We start from the raw sequence: 16,319 nt of genomic DNA, 5'->3' as shown, positions 1-16,319 counted from the left end.
CCATGGATGTCATGTCACAAGGAGAGTTGGATCCGAACGAAAGCTACCAGCAATGTCAACCCGCTTCCCCGCCTCTAACAGAGATCTTCAAGCACTTCTTTCTTCCTGTGACGGTTGATAGACAAGGCATCCAATCTAGTGATTGTTGCTTTAAGCTGGCGGCCCGAAGATCCCGGCCATAGGAATGGAGCAAGCAGGGTTAGTGTTGATATTGGCATTGGGCCATGCATACGGGAGCGACAGCCGCTAGAGAGAGCTTTTAGGATTTGATGGGGGCACAAGTGTTTTTGAATTCAGTGTGATAGGGGGCAATAATAAAATGAATTGAATCAATCTCCATTCATTGCTAACTACCTAGAAATAGTGATAATGTAGAGTAAATAAAGCGAGATGCTGGGCAGAGTATACCTTGAAAATCCGGAAAAAAGAGAGGAAGCATGAAGGAGGGATAATATAATACTAAAGACAAAAAGTATGAATGGAAATGGGAATGGGAATTCAAACCAACTGATAACTAGCAAATTTAACCGCACCGACAGCACCACTAAAATACGCCGGGCCATGTTTATAATGAAGAAATAGATAAATCCAGCGGAGGATGGGCATGGAAACAACGTAAAGAGCGATTATGAGATGGGAAAAAAGGGGCGATGGAGGAGAATGAGAAGCTCTAGGTATATATAGTGATCCGGGTGGGAGGTCGAGAGAAGCATTGTGAATAATTTCACATTTTCAGATTCAGAGCGCTCATATTGAGGCCCAGTGAGATAGGGGGTAGGAATGTATAATCCTTCCGCTTCGCTACTCATACCGCCCAGGGATGGAAATGAGACTGGTTCAAACAGATAACCTACTCTTCATCATCATCCTCATAGGCGCGATCCTTCATCTCCGTATCTTTACCTCCATCCCCTTCCTTATCACTACCAGCCCTGTCCACAGCCTCATCTCCGCTCCTATCTCCAAAAAGATCATCCTCGTCAATAGCCTCCTCAGCGGGTGAGGCAGAGCTCGCCCTATTCGCCCCACTCTCCTCCTCACTTCCCTCCTCTTCATCCTCATCATCCTCAATGCGAAGAGTTACCTTCTTCCGCCGCCGTTGAACAACGGCATCCTCATCCTCATCCTCGGAATCTCGTCTAGCAGCGGCAGAACCACGCATATCCTCATCCTCATCGCGATCCGAGACGGGGGACCCAACGTCATGACTAGCCCCATTCGCTCCCCCGGCCTCGACCTCTGCACCTTCTCCACCCTCCTCACTCTCCGACTCAACCACGATCTCACTACTCTTGTACTTACTAGACCTAGCAGTAGACCGTCTCTCAAGGCGTCTACGCTTCCGTGGCGCAGGTTGATCCTCCGCGTCAGAATCCACCCCACTCTCCGGGCCCGTGCTCCGATCCTTCGACTTCCTCCCGGCGCCACTATCCTCCCCATCCTTCTTCTTCCGCTTACTAGCAGCCGCCTTCTTCTTCCTCTTCACCTTATCCCCCGTCTCAGAGTCGGTGGTATACTCTGCCTCTTCCCTAGCCCTCTCTTCTTCCGCACGTATCGCAGCAACGCGCTGCGCCTCCTCAATCAACCGCTGCCTGTCTTCAGCAATCTGCCTCTTCCGCTTCAACTCAGCCTCCTCCTTCTTCCGCTTCTCCTCTTCGCGTCTCCGCAACTCAGCCTCCCGCGCCTCTCGCGCCTGCTGTAATTTCGTCGCGTTCTTCTCCTCGTACTCCTTCTGGCTCTGTAGCGTCCGCTCGAGTTTTTTGCGGATGGTATTCTTGCCCATGTTCGCGCGCTGCTCCAAGGAACTACGGGGATAAGGTGGATGCTTGGCTTTAGCGATTTGGATGAAGGTATTGATCGCCTCGTCGAGACCGTCGGAGGCGGCTTGGACGTCTTGGAGTGTCCGCTGGGATTCCGGGAGAGAAATGACAAGTAGGGCGATCTGGTTTTGGACGAAAGCGACGTTGAATTCTAAGTGAATTTGTTCGGGAGCAATGGCGCGAGCGCGTTGTGTACAATCCAAGGCGGTATTCATTGCCGCCAGGTTGTTTTCTTGCATCCCTTTCAACAGCCAGACACGGCCGAGACATGCGAGGATCTGGGTATCGCGTTGTCTATCCTTAGATAGAGCGGCCTCATACTAGTATTATGTTAGTTAAATCATCAAATCACGGCAACCTTTTCCTTGAAAGGAAGTCAAATCACTTACGTTCTCAATGGATCTAGAAAATTGCCGAAGCTCGGCATATACATGCCCAAGATTAAGGTAGACGCTAGCGTCACGCAAAGTGTCTCGAATGCGCGAGAATATCTGTACCGCAGTCGTGTAATCCTTTCTATCATCCACTAGCGCAACAGCAATTCCCTGCGCCGCATAAGCATTCTTCGGATCAAGCTGTAGCGCCTTGTCGAAAAACTCCACAGCCTTCTCGTACACCTTCCTTCGTTTCTCTTTATCCTGCTCCGTATCACGTCTCATGTCTCGAGCGGCAAGGAGGTAGATGTTGCCCATTCCTGTAAGCGAGTACCTATCATGTTTATCGTAGCCCTGAAGGGTATGCTTGTAGTGACGTTGTTCATGGTCTTCGGCGATATTTGCCACCTTTCTTTTCGATTTGCTTAGGTACCAGCCGAACAGAGCGCGGACTTCCAGATTTGTGGATTCCAGCTCATATAATTTGGCCATTTTCTTCGGCCCTTCATCTGTTGGGCTTTGGCGGAGAGCAATATACGTCAATCGGGCATTGGCTTCCGTGTAATCACTATGCCTTTCGAGTAGACCTTCGTAGACCTTTTTCGCTTCCTCCGGCATAGCTGCGGCTTCATAAGTTCTGGCGAGGTTATAACTAATCGTAGTCACAAGTGCATCTGTATCGGTAGAATCATCTCTATCACGAGACTTTACGCAAGCATTGAGGGCGGTTTGAAACATGTTCCGTGCAAGTTCAATCTTCTCAGAATGATACAAAAAGCAGCCCATATTGTTCAGCAGCTGAGGAGCCAAATTTTCCCGAAGCATGTTCTTTACGGTCTCTTCGTCATCGATATCTTCAGGCCGCTCAGTGTCCGGGATCTGAGCCAGTTGCATCTGCTCGACTTGCTGCAGGCATTGCATGCTCTTATCCGGTGAACCGCTCTCGTATAGCCGCGCAAGATAAAGCAGAACAGACTCATCAGGGGAAAGCTTTTTCTTCTCATCTTTCCACGACGCACGTACTGACTCGAGGAGGCTGGTGGCTTTCTTCACTTCAGCCGACTTATCCTCCTTAAGCTGGCTAGACTGTGCTGCAAAAACTTCCTCGGCAAAGAGCGCGCCTAACAGCGTCATTGACTCTGGATTCTTCGTCTGCTGAATGATCTTTTCTAGACGAAATTTGGCGCCGTCATAGTCACCGGTCTTCACCTGCATTTGTACAGCGCCAAATTTCGCGGGCAGATATCCCTTATCGCTACCCCCTCTCGCCTGGTCTGACCTGTTGTAATACTCGTTGGCTCTTGCTGCGTTGCCCTCAAAATGCTCCTTTCGTGCAAGTAAATACCATCCGTCACTAGCAATCGCGTTAACATCAGTAAGTTCGATCGCTTTGCGGGCTAGCGCTTCGACGGTTGGGAAATGTTTGCGGAGCAGGAAGTAGCCGCCAAACATGGCGCAGGTCATGGGGTCTTCCTTGTCCAGCTTAAATGCTTTCTGTGTATACTGCGTCATTGCGATTTTGTACAACGAGCCGAAAGCGGGGTCGTTGGTTGCGTGTCGAGAACTGTCATAGAGATAGTAAGCTCCCAGAAGGATATTGGCAACTTTTGATTCCGGATTCTGCGTTATCGGACACGTTTGTTAGCAGAATTCCCATGACATAGCTTCATTGGATAAAATTAAATGGAAAAGGTAACGCACCAGAGCTAAAGCACGACTCCAAGCCGTCTTGGCCTGCTCCTTGAAGTCTAGTTGCCATAGACAACACCCAATCCCGATCCGGGGATCAGGATCTCTCATATTCGGCATTTTTATCAGAACTTCCTGATAACCTTCCAGTGCCTCCGCATATCTACCTAGCATATATTGCGCCCTCGCCCGCCCAAGAATGGCCATGATATTCCGGTTACCGAACGATTTTGCCGACTCATCGAAGCATTTAAGGGCCTGGCGCAAGGACTCTACTCGTTCCGAAGTATCGACTGTCCCGGGTCTTAGAGTTTTTGCGGGAGGTTGTAACGAAGCGCGCAATATCGACAAAACGCCCCGTGCGAGGAAAAGAGGAGGGAATGCGGGATTTAACCGCGATGCCTCGTTTAGAGTAGATGTAGCAGCCTGGAGATAGTAATCTTTGGTTTTCGCCTCAGACACCAGTTGACCCTCCGGAGCGACACGGGGAGCCTCTCTGCTCTTTAGCATGTATAGCCAACATATCCATCCCAGGAGGCCCAGCTTCTCCTTCGTCACGCCCTGCGCGAGGGACGAGAGGCCGCGATTGAGAATGTCGATGGCATGATCGATTTGGTTTTGTTTCGCGTATGCGAGCGCGATAATGACCCAGAAGTTCTTTGCGGCCTTTTCGTTGTCGAGGAGGGTGCAGAGCTCGGTGGGATCGTCGGGAAGCTCTTCAAGACTGATTTCGACTTCACTATCGAAGGTGGAGGCGGGGATGTCGATGGCGGAGGGAATATCAGAGAAGCGGTAGTTTGTTAGCATGCTCTGCTCCGTGAGTGCACCGTTGGTGTACCCATTTTGGAGAGGCGCCATGGTTGAAGACGTAGGTCCCGCTCGGGGACGGGAGGTATGAGGTATCTAAAGAGGGCGACAGAGGCGCGATGTCAAAGGGCCGGCTTCGGAAAGGTCTATATCATTATCAATGGCAAACGGCTCTTAGAAAGAAAGAGTTGCAATGCAGGCAAATGAAATAGTCCCACCGGGATACCCTGCATGCCATAAACAATAGGAGTATGTCTGCGGTGGTGAATGTGTCGAATGCGGAGAGCTTCATGTCTCTTTGGACACTGAATTTGTTAGAAGTTAGATCTGTGGCTGGGCTCGTTATGACACCAGCCACGCATATCCTGCGCCACATTTGCAGATCCCGTGACCTGACACATGAGGAGGAATACTATTAGCAGCCAAATTAACATAGATAGTAACATCGTTGGATTGTATTGATTGATTCTTATTAAATAGACAATTATTTAAACCAACGACCAAAACTGGTTCGCTGTTCCGCTGCCCATGGCTTCTTAAAAAAACCCGAGTGAAGAGTGCTCAAATGTGAGGTATGAAGCGTCATTTGGTATAAATCATAAGACGAGAGTGTCCCAAAATATGCTTCAAGTTAACCCGCTTAAATCATTACCGCTCTATTAGAGAGGGGAAAAAACGAGAGAGAGCCCAAAAACCGGAAGAAAAGTAGATATCCTTTCCAAAAAGAAACAGCTCCGTTCAACAAGGGTATATTCCACCAGCACACCACGTCATGAGAAAATTCAAAAGAATAAAGAAATGAGAGAGACAAACAGATCAAGTCCCAACTCTCCAAAACCTAGGGAATAGACAAAAGAAAGCGCCAAGACCAACTAGAACAGCAAAAATCTGGAGCGACTCCCCCCACCACGTTAGCTTGACTGCAGACTCATAATAGCTTGGGTTGTTGGGCTTTACACTAGCGCCATCTTCGTTTTGTTTCTGTAAATCACCGTTCGAGGAAGGTTCCCACTCGCAGGGCGGGAACCGGCCCGTTTCGTAAAACCGTTCAAGGAGGTCGTCTTTCTCGAGCCAGCGCTCGTGTATCCATGCCTCGAACTCCTTTTGGTCATCCAAGGGAATCGCGGCAACGGCAAAACGTCTCCAGTAGAAGTTTACAACTTTAGGAGGGCGGCCTTTTAGATAAGTCGAGCGAATGGTGAAGTAGGCGTCTGGATAGCTGCCCTTTCTAGGATCATACGAATTTATATTAGCTGCGTACCATTTTTTGACTATCAATATGTTAATGAGTCTTACGGTGGTCCCTCATAGCCAACTGTACAATCATACACCCAATAAATAGTCCCCTTGAGCTGTTGCAAACAGAAAAACAAGCCTGTTGAACGTGGCAGAATCTGGTGACGCAACGGCGGGATCCCTTGCTTCGCACCGTATGCGTCACTGATCCGTTTCGTATTCCGTGACAGATTCGTACCCTCAGGAAATATCAGGAGCCACATCGGGTCCAGAACCCGTGAACCAGATCTACCCTCCTCATGGACCGTTTTCAGTTTCTCGAGGCGATGCTGCAACCGAGGTTTATCCGAAATCCACTTTCTCGCCATGAAAATGAAGCCGTAGAACATCATCCCTTGGCCAATCAGGGGAATATATTTCAGCGACTCTTTGAGTATGATGTATATATGGCCGTGCATCTGAGAGGTGTAGGAGAACCACCACAGGTACAGCCAATCGGTGTAGACCTGATGGTTGGCAATCAGAACCATTCGTTCGGGAAACGAGGTTTCCACATTACCATCCTTTGTCAGGGAGAACTGGCCTTGCACACTCTTGTCCCCACTGACCCGGATAGGCGTCGGGCAACCCCATTCCGTCAGAGCGGTGATGGCGATGCCAAAGGAGCGTTTCGTCATGGCCATGTAGGAGTTGAAGTACTGGCGGTGGATAAAATAGAGAGGGGCACCCACGAGCTGGGTAGCGACAATGCAGACGCAGCAGCAGTTGAACCAGGTCAGGAGAGCTAGGCTGCGGAGAATTTGAATGGTCAGGCCATAATTTGCCGCTGGGCGTTGGTGGACGTGGCCCAGCACTTTCCCAGAGACGCCATCCATGCTGTCTGCTAGGCGCCGGAAACTAAGAGCTAGGAGCAAGTCGTTCTTTGCAAACTCTTGAGTATTTTTCTGGGAGGAAGTTTGTTAAAAGTGTATTATTGTTAATGTTAAATATAGATCTGCTGTTGCTATGGTTGGGGTAAAACGGGTTGGTAGCGAGAAGAAATAGCCTGGGCCACCACGAGCTTGCCTTAAGAAAGAGCTGAGGGGTTAGATGCCTTGGAAAACGAGGCTTGCCAGCTCAAGATTGTCGGTGAGAGCTGCTTGATATAGCTCGATATAGGTGGGGGAGGACCAACTTTCTGATCTCGAGGCCCGACGAAAGCAAGGTCACAACTTGGAGAGCCCAAAGGCGGAGGAGCAGCGAACAAGACACGGTGGAACATGAGACTGCAAAACCATGATTTTTGAAGAATAATAAAGAGTATTATTATGCTACATGCTGGGGACAGTTGGATGGATGTACCCGGATGTACAGCCTGAGCTAGCTCCAACAGCTCGATTGAGGCATGAGTTACATAAGGACTGACTAAGGATCCGGCCGGTGGACTGAACCATGCTTACAAGTTGTAGGATAGTTGAAGGTTGTGTATTGATAGATCTATCTACAAGAACATAATATAGTGGTGGGTCACGTGATCTAGTGGGATCGCTAACCGCAACGGCTGTAAGGGCCAACACCCCCCCTTGAGATAACAAGAATCACATACAAAAACACCCAAACTACCAAGATAGTCTGTCAAAATCAAATACAAATGTAAAATTAAACATTCTCAACTTTTATATCTGTAAGATCTAGCAAAATCATGAATTGTGTAAATATCACAGTGTTTAGAGATTTAGTGAGTTCATTCACTGCTATCTAAGCTGTAAGAAATCCCGCTCCTCGCGGATCCTTTACTTCTATTCCTATCTCTCGCGTAACCAATAGGGCTAGCGGCCCTTGGCTACACACAACTATATAGACTGGAATTTGTGAATACTATTCATAACTCAGCTTGAATGCTATGATACATTTAATCTCTATATTTATCTTTCTATCATGAACACTTCTAGTAATTAACAGTATATATCATGTCAAGCTGCAAATACCTGAATAATCACCTGTAAGTACTTATTCTTACATTTCAAGCTCAGTCAGTCAGTAACTGCTTATTATAACTGAAAGAACTAGAAACTCATATACTTCAATCTCTGCAAACTCTACTGCAGACACTCAGAAGCAGTCATCTAAATCATGAATAATCTCTGTAAAAGAAGTCTTAGAGAACTTATCAATTACTCACAGAACATCATTCTCTACATCTGTGATAGAGAAATTCTTCAAATTCATGAATAAATCAATCTCAGTGAAGAACATTCTTGAGCATCTTCTGCAGAATCAAGCTATTTTTCTATAAGAAATGCTTACTATCTGTAAACACTCTTAAACTGAGTCTCTAGACATGATCTTCAGAGATATCTGTGAACTGAAAAGAAACTTTCTCAAGTCATAATTACTTAAAATTATCTATCAAATTACAATCTATAAAAGCTTTTATAAGTTTGTATTTGAAATTAACTTACAAGCTCAGCTGTGTGATATGAAAGATAAAGAAGCTATCATCTATATAATAACAGATCTCTATTACACTGAAGCTAAGAACTGACTGAATTATCTAGAGAATAATTATGAGAGATTCTGATAATCTGTTCTCAAGACCTATCTAAAGAATAAGTTAAGAAACTCTGTGAGTCAGATAGAGAATATCTGAGCTGTAATTATCAATATTAGAAAAAGAGATAAGAAATCTGATGAAGACTACTCACAGTACTTTATAAAATTATGATATGAATTAAGATCTGTGAAAATAGGGCTCTGAAATAAGACCTGAATAATGATATTCATGAAGAGACTGAATAAAGATATATAGAATAAGCTTATTGAGCAAGGCTCTAAGCTCTTGACTCTGAAGAAACTGATGACTCTTATTTATCACTTATGAATCACTGTGAGAGTCACAGACTTACAGAGAGTGAATTATTGATCAGTCTTATAAGAGTTAGAATAACAGAGAACAGATTTGTCAGAAAAAGATGATAAAATATAGAGAGATTTATATCTGACTACTGAGCAGAGAGAGAGAGTTTCACAAGCTTCTGTGAACAGAGTATATAATAGAGAGATTAAGAAAAAGAGACTTTACTTTATCTATTCTAAATCAGAATATCTCTGTGCAAACTGTTCAGATAAATTAAAATAGAAATTTGAGAAGTCACAGACAGAGTCAGTAACAGTCTTCTTAAGAGTCTTAAAGCTGATATCTGAATCTGTTACTTCTTCAATGAAAATACTTACTTACAGAGAGAGACTGTACTGCAGTACTGCTGTCTCATAAGTATGAGAAGTATTAATGAACTTAGAATCTCAGATCACTATAATGTTTCTAAAGCTTGTAAAGTGAATGAGCTGAAAGATAAAGACTGAGAATCTGCTCTTATAATAAGTAGAGTATGAGAACTCAGACCTGAGAGCTGAGAGACTTATAAGAATTATTTTTGAATTACAAGATCTCTCTGAAATCTGAAGAAGATTTGTAAAAACTGTGATTATTACAGATATCACAGATAACATGTATTTAAGACTTATATAACTTCAAAGACATAATCTGCACATAGCTGTCTGTGAGTCAGGTTTATACTTTCAATCAGTGTTGATAGACTTACTTACAGAGATAGAAGCAGTTAATGCTGCAGAGTTAATTAAAGAAGATAAGTCTATCTATGTAATGACTTTACAAGTGTCTGAGAATCTTACAGTCATGAAAACTGAGCTTCAGATATCAGAGAAATACTGAGATCTCACAGAGATATTTAGCTCAGCTAAGACAGCTGAGCTTTCTTCTCACTATAAGAAGAATCTGATAATAGATTTGATAGAAGAACAGAAATTCTTCTAAGAATCAATCTATAAGCTCTCTTATCATAAGACAGAGATCTTGCAGATCTATGTAAAGAAGAATCTGAAGAATAACTTTATTCAATCTTCACAGATCTTCACAGAAGCCTCTGTGATATTTATAAAGAAGAAGAATGAAGATCTTAGATTATATATAAACTATTATAATCTGAACTCTAAGATAATAAAGAGTCACTACTCTCTGTCTCTGATTAAGAATGTGATTAATTATCTCATAAGAGCTGTCATATTCACATAACTGAATGTAATCAATATATATACACAGCTGTAAATACAGTCTGAAGATAAATAAAAGACTGTCTTTAGAACTGCACTGAGATTATTTGAATATCTAGTAATATCTTTTAATCTGACTAATATTCTCACAGCATTTCAGTCTTTTATTAATAAAATACTTTATATATATCTGAATATCTTTATAATAATATATCTGAATGATGTGATGATGTACTTTATGAAGAAGAAAGAACACACTGAGCATGTGTAAAGTATGTTGAAGATCTTAGATGAGACAGAACTGTATATTAAGCTTATAAAGTGTAACTTCAGTACTTATCAGATTAATTTCCTAGAATATGTAATCACTGTGAATAATATTCAGATAAAATCTTCACAGATTGAGACTATTCTATTATAATCAGAGCTAACTAGTATTCATGAGATTCAGATCTTTCTGAGCTTTATGAATTTCTATAGACAGTTTATCTTTGTATTTATAAGAATCTTCTTGACTCTTACAGACATACTGAAGAGTGAAAATAAGAAGAAGTTATTCTGTAAACAGAGAATGAAAAGATTATTAAGAAGAGAGAACTGTAAGAACTTTCTTATCTCAGAAGCTTACAGAGTCTTTGTAAGATTGAAACAGATATTCACAGACACAGTGATACTGTTTCACTTTAATCTCTTACTCTTAATCAGATTGAAGATAGATATCTTCTTCTTTATAATTTCAGAAATAGTCTCATAACTACAGTTAAATAAGAACTGAGTTTCAGTGATCTTTTTCTTATGAAAGATACAATCTGTGAAGATCAACTATGATATTTATAATCAGAAGCTTCTTATAATAGTGAAATTCTTTCATCACTAATGTCACTACTTCAAGAGCCTTGTAACAGTGATTACTATTAGAACTGATCATGATAGCTTATAATAGTTTACTTTAATTAAGAAACTCTTATAGCAGCAGATTCACTGAGCTCAGAGACTGAGTGAGTTCTGATTCAAGATAGAATATATCAAGAGAACTAAGAACTCAGCAGACAGACTCTCTCACAGATCAGACTATATTAAGAAGATCAGAGTGACAGATACAGAGAGACTAGAGAAGACAGAAAAGCTTCACAGAATACTCAGACTGAGTGTTACAAAGAGATTAACTGAAGAGTCTCTCAATTCCTTATAAGAGAAGAGAGAAAAGAAAGAGAAGAAGTCTATATAACTACTCTCTATAACACTGAGAGTTAACACTCTGAGAATCTTCATGAGAATTCTTGAAGAGAGTATCTATAATCTGAAGAGTTTACAGACTTTGAGAAGCACTGTAGAAGATCTGATATAAGAAGAAACAGAGTATAAGTCTTTATAAGATCTTCTATTCAGATTGTCTGAACTGTAACTGAAGAATAAATATACTCAGTATATTTGAAAACTGCTTACAGCAGAGATCAACCCTGCAGAAATAAAGAATTGAAGAGACTTAAATGATCTTTTATAAAGAGAGAGCTGGATTTATATACCTATGAATGAGTTTCTATATATAGAACTTATTAAAAGGCATCATGACTCTTCTCTAGCAGATCATTTTACAGATACTAGAACTTATGAGTTACTCATAAGAAAATACTTCTGACTGAAGATGTGAGAACTTGTGAAGAAGATAGTGAATTCTTATACTATTTATCAGAATTCACAGATAGTGCAGTTCAGATTATATGAAGAACTCACTTCTCTACTCATTCTACAGAAACCTTGAGAATAGTTAGAAATGAATACTCTTATAAGTCTCTCTGAAAGCAAGAACATATATAATGTCTGCTTTAACAGTGTGCTGATAATAGTGAATTACTTTATCAAGATGACACACTTTATACTCACTTATAAGAACTTAAAGTCAAAGAATTTGACTTATATCTTTGTCTGCAATGTGATCTGATTGTATGAATTATCTATAAATATTATCTCAGATAGAGAATTAATCTTTGTAGAAGAGTTCTGATCTAATCTGATAACTATACTGAAGATCTCACAAGATCTAAGTACAGCTTTTTATTAACAGACAGATAATTAGATAGAATATCTGATGAGTATATTAGAACAGTATCTGTAATACTTTATCAATTATAATCAGAATAACTGAGTGTATTAATTACTACTCACAGAGTTCATATATAATAACTCAAAGCATGTCAGTACAGATAAAACCCTCTTTGAGATGCTCACTGAGACTTATCTGTGAATGATCTTGATGAACCTGTGAGAGTACACTATAGAGTATGATAATACTCATGAACAGGCTGAGAGAATTCAGAAGATTCAGAAGAAAGCTTATGAATTCTTGAGAAAGACTCAAGAGTATCAGAAGAGATACTATGACTTTAAGCATATTATAAAGAGTTTCAAGAAAGATGATAGAGTCTGACTGAGTCTAGAAAACATTATTATATAAAGATCTAGTAAGAAGCTGAATCTCTTACAGACAGAATCTTATAAGATTATAAAGAAAGTTAGCTCACAGTTCTACAGATTGAAACTATTATCTGAGTTGCAGATGTATAATATTTTTCATATCTCTTTACTTTATAAATATAAGAAATTCTTAGAAGAGAACTCTGTAACTCATCATTCTATTCACAAAGTACTAGAGAGTGAAAGAGAATATCAGGTCAAAGGAATTATTAACTCAGAGAAGCAAGATTACAAGCTCTGATTCAAGATTCAGTGATAAAAATATTTTGATAAGATGAATGAGTTCACTTGAAAATCATCTGAGCAGATAAGACATCTGCAGAAGCTGAGACATGACTTTTATACTGTGAATTCTGATAAGTCAGAATAACACAGTCTTCACTAAGAATCTGATTGTGATAAAGATATTAATACTGTTATTTACAAATTCTAGTCTATAAGATAATAGGTTTCTACTGAGATGAACAGTCTGTGATATATACAAGGAAAGAAGAAAACATGTTCTCATTAAAGCTAAAAAACAAGAAAATAAACAGGGCTGTAAATACAATTTAGAGATTAATAAAGAAAAAACAAAGAAAACTTATACTTATATTATCAATATCTGTGATACTTAATCTTCTCATAACTATTAATTTCTCTCTTCAAAAAAGCAGAGAGTATCATGCCTGTGATACAGACAATTGTTATATTTGATATGAAGATTGTCAGAAATATACAGACTTTAGAGAAGCTGAACATCAGAGTATATACAGTTGTGACAGAGTCTTGAAGACTGATTATCTGTATGTGTGATCAGATATCTCTTATAAAGCTGTGTTCACTCTCTCAGTTGTGCTGGAGTATTCAGCCTGAAAATAATGAAGATATGAAGAGAAAGCTTATCTGCTCAGATCAACTCTTATCACAAATTCATGATATTCATATTACCTTAATTACTCAGATTTTGCAGATACTCAGAAACTCATCTCTCATTGATAATGAGATTGTGAAAATGCATCACAGCGTAAGAATCATTGATAGAAAATCTAGGCATATTCATATATACCTGGTCAGAGATTGTGCAGACAGAGAGAGAGTGATTATAGGCCTGTAGAGTCATAGAAGACACTGATAACACTGAGAGCTTTGCAAGAACTGTTAGCTAGAGTCTGTAAGAAATTACTTATGAGAAGACTTATAGTAAAGAAGAGAACTACACTGCTTGAAGCCAGAGACTGATCTGAGAAAGAAATGAGATAAGTCACTGATCTGAAGATTGAGTGCAGTGATAAGACTGAGAAGAATGAAGACATGATTGTGAGCAGCAGCATCTCTGCTTCATCAGCTGATAAAAAGCAATCAGAGAAGTCACAGAGACACTTACAAGAAGCTCAGTGATGACTAGACATTGTTTACAAAGATATTGAAATTGAAAAAATTTTTATTCTTGAGAAGTTCTTGAATTAATATACAGATATTGTCAGGAACACTCTCTCTCTATTATCTGAGTGAAAACACTTCACAGATGAATAAGAATACTCACAGTTTATAAAGATAAGAGCTGTTACAGAAAAAGAGAAAAGAAGATGAGATTCTGCAGACAGATCTGAGATATTTATACTACTCTAGAGAGGTTTACTTACACTGTGAGTGATTCTGTGAAACAGTCAGATCACTCTAGTAAATAAGAGTGATTATGAATCACAGATCTGAATCTTTCTATATAACTACAAAGAGTGATTGCAGACTGCAGATATCTTGATTCTATAATTCTACAGAGTTGATGAAAGAATGAAAAATTCCTCACAATTCTACAGTGTCAAAGAGCAATGATTTGTGAGAATGAATAAAAGATTAACTCATAAATGTTTCTCTTTAATAAGAATAATCTCACAGAGAGTGATTCATCTGTGAGATGAATCTGTGTGATGATTATACAAGAATCTTATGAAAATAATTGAGAGTCAACTGAAACTCTTCTATATGAAAGATGTGAGATGAATCTGTGTGATAGTCAGAGAAGAATCTGTAGATTATAAAGAATCTTACAGAATAAGAAACTGAGTGACAGACTCTTTTCTCTTCACAGTAACAAGGGATTTTTTCTCACTGAGGTTTTTTATAGATGTAAAGAGTTTTTAGTGAGTATCACTGCAGTGCTGAGCTGACTATGAAGTCACTCAGTGAAAGGCTTTGCAGACAAAGCCTTAGAGAGAGAGAAATATGTAAGAAATCTCACTTCTCACAGATTCTTTATCTCTATTTCTATCTCTCATATAATTAATAGAGCTAGCAGCCCTTGGCTACACACAACTATATAGACTGGAATTCGCGAATACTATTCACAACTCAGCTTAAATACTATGATATATTTGATCTCTACATTTATCTTTCTACCATGAACACTTCTAGTAGTTAACAGTACATATCACGCCAAGCTGCAAACACCCGAATAATCGCCTGCGAGCACTTATTCTTACATAAGCAGTGAGAATGTATTCTAAATCAATAACTCTCTGATTCAACTGCTAACATGAAAAATGAAAACATGTGTCAATATGCTTGCTTCAGACTGTAATGACTGTCATCTTTATAAGATCTATGACATTCTTATTATCAGTAAGAATCTGTATCAGAGATGTAGTAATAAAGTCAAGCTCAATTATGAGATTTCAAATTCATATTATCTCACAGATCATCTCACTAAGAGCTATATATTCAGTCTTATTAAAACTTAGAGATATACAAGATTGTTTTACTGAATATTATGAAATTAAGCTGTCTGTGAGCTTAAAAATATAGCTGAATGTTAATTTTCTATCATTATTTAAGAGATCAGCTCAATCAGAATCTGAGTAGCTGAAGAGTAGATAGAAATCATTGAGAAAATCAGAGATAATAAAAAGATTGATAGAAATGAAAAGATTAATAGAAGTAGAAGAAACAGATTTCTTATACAGATTATATCTGTAGAAAATACTCAGATTTATAATCTCTTTTAAATAATGTATAACATATAATAGAGCCTTTTAATATTGAGATATTAAATTAACATTTCATTGAGTAAGTAGCAAGGCAGTGTGAGTGATATCAGAACATGTTTTAACTACAAGATATTACAAGTAACTCATATTATATTAATATTACTGAATTGTGAAATCAGTCTCTTTCTCAGATATAGAGAAATTATTAATACAGAATTCATTCTTTATTGATATTCTGATAATAGCTGTATTATTAAGATAGAAATCTTTAACAAGACATTTAATATATTGATAATATATTAAATTAATTCTCTTATTTAAATAATTGATCTTCATACTTAAATACTTGATTAACTAGTGTAGATTCTTGACTTTCAATTTCTCACTAAGTATACTTACTAGTTAATCAGCATTCTCAGAAGCTTCAGATATAATGTTGAGATTATCAATATAGATTATTATATAGAGATGACATCTGAATATATAATATTAAAGTACTGAATTATAAGTACTAACTGTAAATTCAAGATCACTTAATAGAACTGTTAAGTAATTGTATCAGATCTTTGTCATAGAGTTCAGATTATATAGACTACTCTCAATTATACAGATAAGTGTTTTCAGTGAATCTGTCTTAAATTCAGTGAGTTATCTTATATAGATCTTCTTAGTAAGATACTCATACAGATATATTATTACTATATTTACTTAATGAAGTATTCAATCATGAAGTGCTGCTATTATAAAAAGAATACAATTAACAGTATCAGTGATGATAGAAGTATAGATCTCTTCTCTAGAACTCTTCTTAAGTCAGTTATTATAAATCACTCAATATAATTTTCTAAGAATATTATCAGAATTGATATTCAGATCTGCAGATCTATCTTTCTTAAGAAATA

At 39.2% G+C, this 16,319-nt stretch overlaps 2 protein-coding genes across 2 annotated transcripts; both read right to left on the bottom strand.

Annotated features, from left to right (window-relative positions):
• Positions 1 to 850: 850 nt before the first annotated feature.
• Positions 851 to 4,741, bottom strand: BDBG_08530 (uncharacterized protein; the record flags this gene model as incomplete). The annotated part of the gene is made up of 3 exons (XM_002621112.1): positions 851 to 2,140; positions 2,210 to 3,814; positions 3,896 to 4,741. 3 exons carry the CDS (start codon positions 4,739 to 4,741, stop codon positions 851 to 853), a joined length of 3,741 nt encoding a protein of 1,246 aa, XP_002621158.1.
• Positions 4,742 to 5,103: 362 nt separating this feature from the next.
• BDBG_08529 (acetyltransferase) lies at positions 5,104 to 7,372 on the bottom strand. The gene is made up of 2 exons (XM_031723602.1): positions 5,987 to 7,372; positions 5,104 to 5,918 (listed from the first exon to the last, which is right to left on the bottom strand). The coding sequence occupies exons 1-2, from the start codon at positions 6,799 to 6,801 to the stop codon at positions 5,507 to 5,509; spliced, it is 1,227 nt and encodes a 408-aa protein (XP_031580819.1). The 5' UTR covers positions 6,802 to 7,372; the 3' UTR covers positions 5,104 to 5,506.
• Between the last annotated feature and the right edge of the window lie 8,947 nt (positions 7,373 to 16,319).

The sequence above is a fragment of the Blastomyces gilchristii genome, assembly GCF_000003855.2.
Source record: "Blastomyces gilchristii SLH14081 genomic scaffold supercont1.24, whole genome shotgun sequence".
In the NCBI taxonomy this organism is placed as follows: domain Eukaryota; kingdom Fungi; phylum Ascomycota; class Eurotiomycetes; order Onygenales; family Ajellomycetaceae; genus Blastomyces; species Blastomyces gilchristii.
The sequence above is the reverse complement of the archived record's forward strand: the minus strand, read 5'-3'. Positions and strand labels throughout refer to the sequence as shown.